The following is a 12,490-nucleotide window of genomic DNA, read 5'->3' as shown; positions in this document are numbered from 1 at the left end:
TTTTGTCTATCCCCACTCCACCCCTGATACTGGGAGTGACAATCTATACGCCAGCCCTGGCTCACAACATTGATGAAAGCAGAGAGTACCCATTGGCGTATCTGTAGCATTGGCTGAAGATGAGGCCCAGGAATCTTCTATCAACTCCTCCTCTATCTGGTGCTCTCTCAGTGTTTCACTCTGTGCCAGTGGCAACCCTGCCCTTTGTAAGCTGCCAGATGTGCCTTCCTCACGGGCGATTTTGGTATCTGGAGGTGTTGCTGCAGCCTCAGTGTGTCTCCTTTGGCCTCCTGCTTTGGGATGGGCAACTTGTGCTTCCTGTCCTCCTGCTGTAGTGCTCGGTTGAGTGGGCAGTTCTCTCACAGAGCCGCTGGAGACAGCAATTCCTGGCTCTGACTGGGGCTTGCTGGCTCTTGGCTCCTCTTGTTTCCTTTCCTTCATCCACCCCGTATTCCTGGTTGGGGAATCGTGTCTCAGAAACTTAACGGGACTTTTTAAGGCATCCCCAGTCATAGTTTCGTCATCAGAGTCGGAGCTGGAGTCAGATTCTTCACCAGCTGCAGCTCTATCATCCACTGGCACCTCTGTAGCACCAGACTGACAGGCTGTCACTGTCTGTTCCTTGCCTTCAGCAGCATCAAAGAAAACCACCTTCTTCTGCCTGCTCTTGGTGAGTGGCAACTGCTTCAGGCCAGAAGTTTTTCTGGGAAAATTCAGCAGGGTTTTCCTGGAAAGGAGGTTTGCCCGTTCTCTGGTAGTCATGTCTGTGGCTTGAACTGAAACTCCATGGGGCCCGGCTCCTGTGCGACAGAGGAGTCAGAAGGAGTCAGAACACTACATTGGCACTTACTGCAAAGCAGTCCAGCTTCATTCACTGGTGCAGTAATAATACCATTCAGAGCATCAAGATTAGATGTTATAGCCTTGAGCTGGCCAAAGGAGAGATAATATTAGCCGGCAACCAAGTTAGAAAGAATTTCTTTAAAGGAATAGGGGTTTGCTTCCAGGACCACCAACTAAATTAGCAGATTGTGAGAGCAGAGCCTGCACCACATTAGTGACAGAGCAAGATGGCTTCAATGTACATACCAAAAAATCACACACAGGTGAGAGGGAGAGGGGGAGGGAGAGAGAGGGGAGAGAGGGAGGGGACAAAGAGGGTAGAGGGAGGTAGAAAAGGGGGTGAGGGGGAGAGAGGGGAGGGGGAAGAGAGGGGGAGGGGGAAGAGAGGGGGAGGGGGAAGAGAGGGGGAGGGGAGAGGGAAGAGAGGGGGAAGAGAGGAGGGGGAAGAGAGGGGGAAGAGAGGAGGGGGAAGAGAGGGGGGAAGAGGGGGGGAAGGGGGGGGGAAGAGGGGGGAAGAGAGGGGAGGGGAGAGGGAGAGAGGGGAGGGGGAGAGAGGGGGGAAGAGGGGAGGGGGAAGAGAGGGGAGGGGGAAGAGAGGGGAGGGGGAAGAGAGGGGAGGGGGAGAGAGGGGGAAAGAGGGGAGGGAGAAGAGAGGGGAGGGGGAAGAGAGGGGAGGGGGAAGAGAGGGGAGGGAGCAAGAGAGGGGGAGGGGGAAGAGAGGGAGGGAGGAGAGATGGGGAGTGAGGCATGAGAAAGAGAGGTAGAGGGAGAGGGGAATCAGTGGGATAAGATGTGGGAGAGATGGGGCGAGATGGGGAGAGATGGAGAGGAGGAGAGAGGGGGCGAGAGTAGGGGGTTGAGAGAAGGGACAGAAAGAGTCAGTGGAGGGAGAGTGGAGAGAGAGGGGAGAAAGAGGAGGGAGAGATGGTGGAGAGATGGGGTAAGGGGAGAGAGAATGGGGAGGGGAGAGAGGGAGAGTGGAGAGAGAGATACAGAAGAGAAGGGGTGAGTGAGAGGGGAAGAAAGGGGGAGAGAAGGGGAGAGAGAGGGTAAGAGAGGTGGAGAGTGAGGAGAGAGAGAGGAGGAGCGAGAGAGGGAGAAAGTGGGGGGAGAGATGATCGGAAGAGATGGGGAAGGGGAGCGATGGGAAGAAAAGGGGGGGAGAGAGACAGGATAGAGAGAGGGGTGAGAAAGAGGAGAGGGGAGAGTGGGGTGAGGGGAGATGGAAGGGAGAGGGGAGAGGGCAGAGGGGGTAGAAAGGGGATGGGGAGAGGGAAGGGAGAGGGAGAGAGAGGGGAGGGAGGAGAGAGATGGGGAGTGAGGCTTGAGAGAGAGAGGTAGAGGGGAAATAGGGGGATAGAGAGGTAGAGAAGGGGGAGAGAGAGAGGAGAGAGGTGAGGGGAGAGAAGGAAGGGGGAGGGGGAAGAGAGAGCAGTGAAGAGAGAAGGGGAAGAGAGAAGGGGATGAGAGAAAGGGAGAGAGGGAGGCAGAGAGAGGGGCGAGATGAGGGGGGAGAGAGCGGGGAGAGATGGAGAGAGAGGGGGAGAGGGGCAAGAAAGGTCAGATAGAGAGGGAGGGTGGGGGTGAGAGAGTGAGAGAGAGGGGTCCCACAAGGATCGGTTCTGGGACCTCTACTTTTCGTGATTTTTATTAACAACCTGGATGTGGGGGTAGAGGGGTGGGTTGGCAAGTTTGCAGATGACACAAAGGTTGGTGCTGTTGTTGATAGTGTAGAGAATTGTCAAAGATTGCGGAGAGACATTGATAGGATGCAGCAGTGGGCTGAGAAGTGGCAGATGGAGTTCAACCCGGAGAAGTGTGTGGTGGTACACTTTGGCAGGACAAACTCCAAGGCAGAGTACAAAGTAAATGGCAGGATACTTGGTAGTGTGGAGGAGCAGAGGGATCTGGGGGTACATGTCCACAGATCCCTGAAAGTTGCCTCACAGGTGGATAGGGTAGTTAAGAAAGCTTATGGGGTGTTAGCTTTCATAAGTCGAGGGACAGAGTTTAAGAGTCGCAATGTAATGATGCAGCTCTATGAAACTCTGGTTAGGCCACACTTGGAGTACTGTGTTCAGTTCTGGTCACCTCACTATAGGAAGGATGTGGAAGCATTGGAAAGGGTACAGAGGAGATTTACCAGGATGCTGCCTGGTTTAGAGAGTATGGATTATGATCAGAGATTAAGGGAGCTAGGGCTTTACTCCGGAGAGGAGGAGGATGAGAGGAGACATGATAGAGGTGTACAAGATATTAAGAGGAATAGATAGAGTGGATAGCCAGCACCTCTTCGCCAGGGCACCACTGCTCAATACAAGAGGATATGGCTTTACGGTAAGGGGTGGGAAGTTCAAGGGGGATATTAGAGGAAGGTTTTTTACTCAGAGAGTGGTTGGTGCGTGGAATGCACTGCCTGAGTCAGTGGTGGAGGCAGATACACTAGTGAAGTTTAAGAGACTACTAGACAGGTATATGGAGGAATTTAAGGTGGGGGGTTATATGGGAAGCAGGGTTTGAGGGCTGGCACAACAATGTGGGCCGAGGGGCCTGTAATGTGCTGTACTATTCTATATTCTATGAAAGAGGGCTGACAGAGAGGGTGAGAGGGGAGAAAGAGGGGAGAGGAGCAGAGAGAGAGAGAGGGGGGGAGAAGGGCAGAAGAGAGATGGGGAGAGAGAGGGGGAGAGGGGAGGGGGAGAGAGAAGAGTGAGAAGGTGGAAGAAGCAAGAGAGTGGGAGGGGACAGAGGGAGTGGGGAGAGATGGAGGAGGGGAGAGAGAGAATGGGGAGGGGGGAGGGACGTAGAGGGGGAGGGGGGAGGGGAGAGGGAGAGTGGAAAGAGGGGGAGAGATACAGGAAGAGAGGGGGCGAGTGAGAGGGGGAGAGAGGGAAGAGAGGGGGGGGAGAGAGTGTGGAAGAGATGGGGGAGAGAGAGGGGAGAAATGGGGGAGAGAGTGGGGAGAAATGGGGGAGAGAGTGTAGGGAGCGGGGGAGAGCGGGGAGTTAAAGCGGCAGAGGCAGGGGAGAAATAGGAAGAGATAAAACTAGAACACACATGAAAGAGCAGCCATGTGCATGGGAGAGAGTAGTATTGGTTGTATACAAGATAACAATCGTCCACATGAGAAAATTGAAAACCAGATGCATCAGAGAGCAAGAGCAACTAAACATGAGAAAGAGCATGGTCACGGAGAGTCTTCTGCACTCTGTGGAAAACAGTCCCAAACTGTTCAGTCTTTCCCCATAACTCCAGTCCTCAAGTCCAGCAACATCCTTTGCATTTACAGGCAGCAATAAGAGGAATAAAGCTGACCATTTCACCGATTTGTGCCTCCAGCCTCCCCCTGTACATCAATGAACGTGAGGGTGCTGCTATTTTGCACTTACATTTGATTTCCCATCTCACACTTAAACTCCATCAGTTATTGTCCACCATATTTCTAACTGGTTTATATCTGACTGAATTCTTTGATGATTTCCTCAAAATTCCTACAATTTTTCATTTTGCTGTAACCTGGTGAATCACTCCACCTACATGTTCACTGAAGTAACAGAGCACTGATCCCCGTGAAACACCGCTGGTCACAGACCTTCAGACACATTAACACTATCTTATTGTTTTCCATGATTGAGCCCATTCTGAATCTGCTGGATCTCATGGGTCTGATGTGTCTTAATCTTCCAGATCAGACAGGCATGTGGAACCTTGTCAAAAGCTTTACTGAAGTCTGATGTCCAGGAGGGGAGGGGAGGGGTCTGAGTTTGAGAGGCAGAGGCAAGTGGATGATAAATGGAGGCAGCTAACAACGTACAGAGGAGATGTCAGGGTAAGCTTTTTACGCAGAGAGTGGTGAGTGCGTGGAATGGGCTGCCAGCAACAGTGGTGGAGGTGGATATGATAGGGTCTTTTAAGAGACTTTTGGATAGGTACATGGAGCTCAGAAAAAGAGGGCTATGGGTAACCCTAGGTAATTTCTAAAGTAAGGACATGTTTGGCACAGCTTTGTGAGCCGAAGGACCTGTATTACGCTGTAGGTTTTCTATGTTTCTACGTTTCTTTTTTCTTTGGCGTGTGCCTGCATGCGTGTACATGCCTGTGCGTGTGCGTCTGCATGTGCGTGTGTGCGTGCCCGTGATGATGGATTTTTCATGGCTTTTTTACAAGGCGTGGAGCGAGAGAGAGAGAGACACTGAGACTGTGTGGCACACCGCTCCTCACACAGACATTTTCACAGTATTCTCCCTTTGTTTTACGAGGTCGAGTTGCGATCTCGACACTCAACCCGGCACGGATGGAAAGCGTACTCGGGGACGGACCTGACTAGTTTCAAACTCGGGAACCTCCGCTCCCGGGTCCGGCGCTGATGTCGTTGCCCCACCAGCCGGCCCTGTTTCTATGTTTCTAAAAGAGAAAAGGCAGATGGAATGAGGTGGGAATGGGAGAGTGAAGGTGGAGACAGATGCTGGCAGAAGATAAGCAGGAATTCCAAGGGCTACCAGTGTTGAAAACTAAGTATGGTACGGATGGGCCACTGCAGAGTATAGGAAAAAGGTGCAGAAGTTATGAACTAGGCCAACTCCAGCACGGATACTATGTAACCCTAGGTTTATATCTAAAGTAGGGACATGTTCGGCACAGGTTTGTGGGCCGACGGCCCAGTATAGTGCTGTAGGTTTTCTATGTTTCCAACATCATCAAGGACACACCCAACCCAGTTATTCTCTCTTCTCCCCCCTCCCATTGGGCAGAAGATACAAAAGCTTGAGATCATACACCGCCAGCCTCAAGGACAGCTTCTATCCCACTGTTATCAGACTTGAACAGACCTCTGTCTGCCCTTTGGCCACAGTCAAGGAGCAAAATTAGCCAACACTTTTTTTTGTTTGAGAAGAGAGGAAGGTAGAAACCGGGAAATTATAGGTAGTTAAGTCATAGGGAAACAATTGGAGAAGTTTCGTAAAGAGATTAATTCCTATCTGGAAGAGCATGGACTTATTAGGGATAGTCAATGTGGTTTTTTGTGGGGGACGTCACATTTGATTTGAGTTTCTGAGGAGGTGACAGAGATGAATAGAGTCACAGAGCACTGCAGCACAGAAAGAGGCCCTTCAGCCCAACTAGCCTATGCTGAAATGTCATTCTGCCTAGTCCCATCGACCTGCACCCAGACCAGAATACCCCATACCCTCCTCATCCATGTACCTATCTAAATTTCTCTTAAATACTGCAATTGAACTCGCATCCATCACTTCAGCTGGCAGTTCATCCCACACTCTCACAAGTAAAGAAGTTCCCCCTTATGTTTCCCTTTAATATTTCACCTTTCACCCTTAACCTATGACCTCTAGGTCTAGTCTCACATAACCTCAGAGGAAAAGCCTGCTTGTATTCACCCTGTCTATACACCTTGTAATTTTGAAAACTTCTATAAGATTTCCCCTCGTTCTCCTGCACTCCAGGGAAAAAATTCCTAATCTATTCATCCTGTCCCTGTAACTCAGGTGATCCAGTCCTGACAACATCTGGTTTAGGATGCTGACTTAATCACAGGGCCAGATTCTTGATTGGACACGGTATCAAAGGTTACGGGAGAAGGCTGGGAACTGGGGTTGAGGAGAGGAAAAAAAGGATCAGCCATGATTGAATGGCGGAGCAGACTCGATGGGCCAGTTGGCCTAATTTTGCTCCTAGGTTGAGTGAACTCGGCCTTTTCTCCTTGGAGCGACGGAGGATGAGAGGTGACCTGATAGAGGTGTATAAGATGGTGAGAAGCATTGATCATGTGGATAGTCAGAGGCTTTTTTACAGGGCTGAAATGGTTGCCACAAGAGGACACAGGTTTGAGGTGCTGGGGAGTAGGTACAGAGGTGATATCAGGGGTAAGTTTTTTTTACTCAGAGAATGGTGAGTGCGTGGAATGGGCTGCTGGCAACAGCGGTGGAGGCGGATACATAGAACATACAATAGTACAGCACAGTACAGGCCCTTCGGCCCACAATGTTGTGCCGACCCTTAAACCCTGCCTCCCATATAACCCCCCACCTTAAATTCCTCTATATACTGTCTAGTAGTCTCTTAAATTTCACTAGTGTATCTGCCTCCACCACTGACTCAGGCAGTGCATTCCACGCACCAACCACTCTCTGAGTAAAAAACCTTCCTCTAATATCCCCCTTGAATAAGATAGGGTCTTTTAAGAGACTCTTGGATAGGTACATGGAGCTTAGAAAAATAGAGGGCTATGGCGAAGTCTAGTAATTTTTCTAAGGTAGGGGCATGTTCGGCACAACTTTGTGGGCTGAAGGGCCTGTATTGTGCTGTAGGTTTTCTATGGGGGACACCTCCCGCTCCCTTGCCAAGGAGAGAGAGAACCTGTGGGTTGTCAAATTCAGATGAAATGGGAAACTCCTTGGGTAACTGCAGGGTCTGTGTCTTTGCTATTGCTTAGCACACGCTTGGGCTCCGTGATTGTACTGATGCGCGTTTCATTTTGCCGGTGGGGGGAGCGGGATCGCTGCTCGCTGCCGCTTACGCGCGGGGGGGGGAGTTGGGGGGGACTTCGGGGTTCTAAAGTTTAACTGTCGTTCATTCTTTGGGGCACTTCTCTGTTTTCATGGATGTTTTGCAAAAAATTTCAGGATGTATATTGTATACACTTCTCTGGCATTACACTTGACCTTTGATGTCTTAGGATCTAAAAGGCCAAATCAAGGTGGCGGGGCTGGGGCTGGGCCCAAAAATGAGGAACAAGGCAATGTTTGTGGCCATTACAGAGACTTGGATGTCTTAGAGCAGGAATGGCTGCTGAATGTGCCAGGGTTTAGATGTTTCAAAAAGGACAGGGAGCGAGGCTAAATAGGTGGGGTGTGGCTTTGCTAATTAGGGAGTGTCGTAGCTGCAGGAAAGGAGGAAGTCATGAAGGCAATATCCACTGAGTCAGTGTGGGTGGAAGTCAGAAATAGGAAGAAGGCAGTAACTCCACTGGGTGTTTTTATAGACCACCCACTAGAGGAGCAGACAGGGAGGCAGATTCTGGAACGGTGCAATAATAGGGTTGTTGTGATGGGAGACTTTAACTTTCCTAATATTGACTGACACCTCCTGAGAGCAACGGGCTTAGATGGGGTGGAGTTTGTTAGGTCTGTTCAGGAAGGTTTCTTGACACAGTATGTAGATAAGCCTATAAGAGAAGAGGCTGTATTTGATCTGGTATTGGGAAATGAACCTGGTCAGGTGTCAGATCTCTCAGTGGGAGAGTATGTTGGAGATAGTGATCACAACTCTATCTCCTTTACATTAGCACTAGAGAGGGACAGGAGCAGACAATTTGGGAAAACATTTAATTGAGGTAGGGGGAAATATGGTGCTGTTAGGCAGGTATGGGAGCATAAATGGGAGCAGATTTTCTCAGGGAAATGCATGGCAGAAATGTAGTAAATGTTCAGGGAACATTTGCATGGAGTTCTGCATAGGTATGTTCCACTGAGGCAGGGAAAGGATGGAAGGGTAAAAGAACCATGGTGTACAAAGAATGTAGAAAATCCAGTTAAGGAGAAAAGCTTACGAAACATTCAATAAGCTACTGCAGAGGTCCAGAAAATTACAAGGTTGCCAGGAAGGAGGCTAAGAATGAAGGTCGGAGAGCAAGAAGGGGCAATGAAGGCCTTGGCAAGAAGGAAAACCCCAAGGCATTCTACAAGTATGTGAAGAGCAAAAGGATGAACCATGTGAGAATAGGACCAATCAAGTGTGACAGTGGACACATGTGCATGGAGTTGAAGAAGGTAGCGGAGGTACTTAATGAATACTTCGCTTCAGTATTCATCAGGAAAAGTACCTTGGCAATTGTGGGAATGACTTACAGTGGACAGCATTTGACAAGGATCCACACGGTAGGCTTATTCAGAAAGTTATAAGGCATGGGATCCAGGGAAGTTTGGCCAGGTGGATTCAGAATTGGCTTGCCTGCAGAAGGCAGAGGGTCATGGTGGAGGAAGTACATTCAGATTGGAGGATTGTATCTAGTGATATTCCACAAGGATCTGTTCTGGGACCTCTACTTTTTGTGATTTTTTATTAACGATCTGGATGTGGGGATAGAAGGGTGGGTTGGCAAGTTTGCAGACGACACAAAGGTTGGTGGTGTTGTAGCTAGTGTAGAGGATTGTCGAAGATTGCAGAGAGACATTGATAGGATGCAGAAGTGGGCTGAGAAGTGGCAGATGGAGTTCAACCTAGAGAAGTGTGAGGTGGTACACTTTGGAAGCACAAACTCCAAGGCAGAGTACAAAGTAAATGGCAGGATACTTGGTAGTGTGGAGGAGCAGAGGAATCTGGGAGTACATGTCCATAGATCCCTGAAAGTTGCCTCACAGGTGGATAGGGTAGTTAAGAAAACTTATGGGGTGTTAGCTTTCATAAGTCCAGGGATAGAGTTTAAGAGTCGTGATGTAATGATGCAGCTCTATAAAACTCTGGTTAGGCCACAGTTGGAGTACTGTGTTCAGTTTTGGTCGCCTCACTATAGGAAGGATGTGGAAGCATTGGAAAGGGTACAGAGGAGATTTACCAGGATGCTGCCTGGTTTAGAGTGTATGCATTATGATCAGAGATCAAGGGAGCTAGGGCTTTACTCTTTGGAGAGAAGGAGGATGAGAGGAGACATGATAGAGGTGTACAAGATAATAAGAGGAATAGATAGAGTGGATAGCCAGCGCCTCTTCCCCAGGGCACCACTGCTCAATACAAGGGGACATGGCTTTAAGGTAAGGAGTGGGAAGTTCAAGGGGGATATTAGAGGAAGGTTTTTTACTCAGAGAGTGGTTGGTGTGTGGAATGCACTGCCTGAGTCAGTGGTGGAGGCAGATACACTCGTGAAGTTTAAAAGACTACTAGACAGGTATATGGAGGAATTTAAGATGGGGGCTTATATGGAAGGCAGGGTTTGAGGGTCGCAACAACATCGTGGGCTGAAGGGCCTGTAATGTGCTGTACTATTCTATGTTCTATGGACTGAAACACTTGAGCATATAGACATTAAGAAAGAGAATGTGTTGGAGCTTTTGAAAAAAATTAAGACTCTTGGCAGTGTGGAAGATCAGAGAGATCTTGTAGTCCGTGTTCATAGGACACTCAAAGCTGAATCACAGGTTGACAGTGTTGTTAAGAAGGCATATGGTGTGTTGCCCTTTGTCAACCGTGGGACTAAGTTCAAGAGCCGTGAGGTAATGTTACAGCTATATCAGACCTTGGTCAGACACCACTTGGAGTACTGTGCTCAGTTCTGGTCATCTTACTATAGGAAGGATATGGATACTATACAGAGAGTGCAGAGGAGATTTACACGGAATGAGAATAGGTTGAGTGAACTTGGCCTTCTCTCCTTGGAGCGATGGAGGATGAGACGTGACCTGACAGAGGTGTGTAAAATGATGAGAGGCATTGCATGTGGATAGCTAAGGGCTTTTTGCCAGGGCTGAAATGGCTAACATGAGGGGGCACAGTTTTAAGGTGCTTGGAAGTAGGTATAGAGGGGATGTCAAGGGCACGTTTTTCACATGGAGAGTGGTGGGTGCAAGGAACGCGCTGCCAGCAACAGTGGTAGAGGCGGATCCAATAGGGTCTTTTAAGAGACTCTTAGATAGGTACATGGAGCTTAGAAAAACTGAGGACTATGCAGTAGGGTCGTGGTCACCGACCTTTTTAAGCCCAAGATCACCTACCTCGACCTTAGTGAAAAGCAAGATCTGCCTACTAAATCGTTTAGAGAAAACACAGCTCAGATTGTACTTCCAATTTGAGGCCTTTTATTTGGGCTAAATGTATTTGAATTACACAAAATACTTTTGTCAAACTTTCAAATTAGTTCAAACAAGAAAACACTGTAACTGGCATATCAAACAGGCCATAGCTGTTTCTTTAAGAATATTACAATACTTCACACATTTAATTCTAAGTTTCATTATTTAGTTTTATTTCAACACGAAAAATAAATGAATAAAAATTGACTGTTGCACTCAGTGTGATGAGTGGGGCTGAATACTTTCTGCTAGTTCCCTGAAATTTGGCTCATAACTACAGGCAGCTAGTCTGAGACAGTCTGTGAGGTGTCTGTCAGTAAGAGAGCTCCTGTACTTAGATTTAATAATTTTCATCTGTGAAAATGCAATTTCACACAGATAAGTTGACCCGAAGTAGGCACTGACTTTTAGCGCACGTGGTGAGATAAGGAAACTTCTCCCTGCTGACAAGCCCCCAAAAGTCACCGTCCCCTGATCTTGCTTTAAGCTTGATGTCATTTTGCAGATCAATTATTTCCATTTCAGAATCACTTGGCACACCAAATACTTGCTGGAGTTTGGCTGCTATCTGTTCTATATCGATCGGCAAAAATGGGTTTGAAATAAATGCAGCAATATCTTTCATGACGTTTAACTCCCCAAAACGCCGATCGAACTCTATTGCCAGTTTGTCTGTGAGCACAGTACTGCTCAGGGCGAAAAGCATTTTTTTCCATGATGGCCGGTAACATTTTTTCCAAGTTGGGAAAGTGTGTCAACCTCCCTTTGTTTAAATTTGAAATCCAAACACCGAGCTTGGCCTTAAACGCATTTACTGCGCTTATCATATGGGTTAGGTGTTGGTCTTTTCCCATGAACTCGTTGTTAAGTGCGTTTAATTTAGCCGTTATGTCTGTCAGAAACGCTATATCCAGTAGCCACGCATCATCTGACAGCTCCTCATGCTCCTCGTTTCTTGTTGACAGGAAAGTCTTTACCTCAGGCAGCAAGTCAAGAAATCGTTGTAGCACTTTGCCGCGACTCAACCACCGAACATTAGCATGAAGAATTATGTCTCCGTAAGCAGCGTCGAGCTCATCCAACAACGCCTTGAATAAGCGTTGCTGAAGTGCTTTTGTTCGAATCAAGTTTATCAGTTTGACCACCAGTGTCATTACATGAGATAAGTCCACAACCTTCCCAGCCAAGGCCTGCTGATGAATCACACAGTGATAATCCAGGAAGTTGGGAAAATGAGGGTCATTACGGCACAGTGCTATAAAACCAACGCGCACACTGCGCACTACTGGAGCCCCATCAGTAGTAATTGCCACCAGTTTATGAATGGGGATGTCATTTTCACGGTTATATTTTTTAAACTCATTGTAAATATCCCCACCTCTCGTTCTCTCCTTTAATTGCGAAAGCGTCAGGAAGTCCATAAGACAAAGGAGCAGAAGTAGGCCATTCGGCCCATCGAGTCTGCTCCGCCATTTTATCATGAGCTGATCCATTCTCCTATTTAGTCTCACTCCCCCGCCTTCTCACCATAACCTTTGATGCCCTGGCTACTCAGATACCTATCAATCTCTGCCTTAAATACACCCAATGACTTGGCCTCCACTGCTGCCCGTGGCAACAAATTCCATAGATTCACCACCCTCTGACTAAAAAAATTTCTTTGCATTTCTGTTCTGAATGGGCGCCCTTCAATCCTTAAGTCATGCCCTCTCGTACTAGACTCCTCCATCATGGGAAACAACTTTGCCACATCCACTCTGTCCATGCCTTTTAACATTCAAAATGTTTCTATGAGGTCTCCCCTCATTCTTCTAAACAAGGAATACAGTCCAAGAGCGGATAAA

At 48.2% G+C, this 12,490-nt stretch overlaps 1 protein-coding gene across 2 annotated transcripts in view; it reads right to left on the bottom strand.

The window, feature by feature from the left end:
- Window positions 1–12,490, bottom strand: part of ndufv3 (NADH:ubiquinone oxidoreductase subunit V3) — a 41,469-nt gene that overhangs the window by 21,132 nt on the left and 7,847 nt on the right. For both annotated transcript variants that reach the window (XM_072259790.1, XM_072259791.1), the window contains exon 3: window positions 90–800. In XM_072259790.1, the coding sequence (XP_072115891.1) occupies window positions 90–800 (711 nt within the window). The remainder of the gene's footprint in view (window positions 1–89; window positions 801–12,490) is intronic.

This window comes from Mobula birostris, chromosome 6, assembly GCF_030028105.1.
Source record: "Mobula birostris isolate sMobBir1 chromosome 6, sMobBir1.hap1, whole genome shotgun sequence".
Classification (NCBI taxonomy): domain Eukaryota; kingdom Metazoa; phylum Chordata; class Chondrichthyes; order Myliobatiformes; family Myliobatidae; genus Mobula; species Mobula birostris.
Note: the sequence above shows the minus strand (reverse complement) of the source record. Positions and strands in the feature narration are given on the sequence as shown.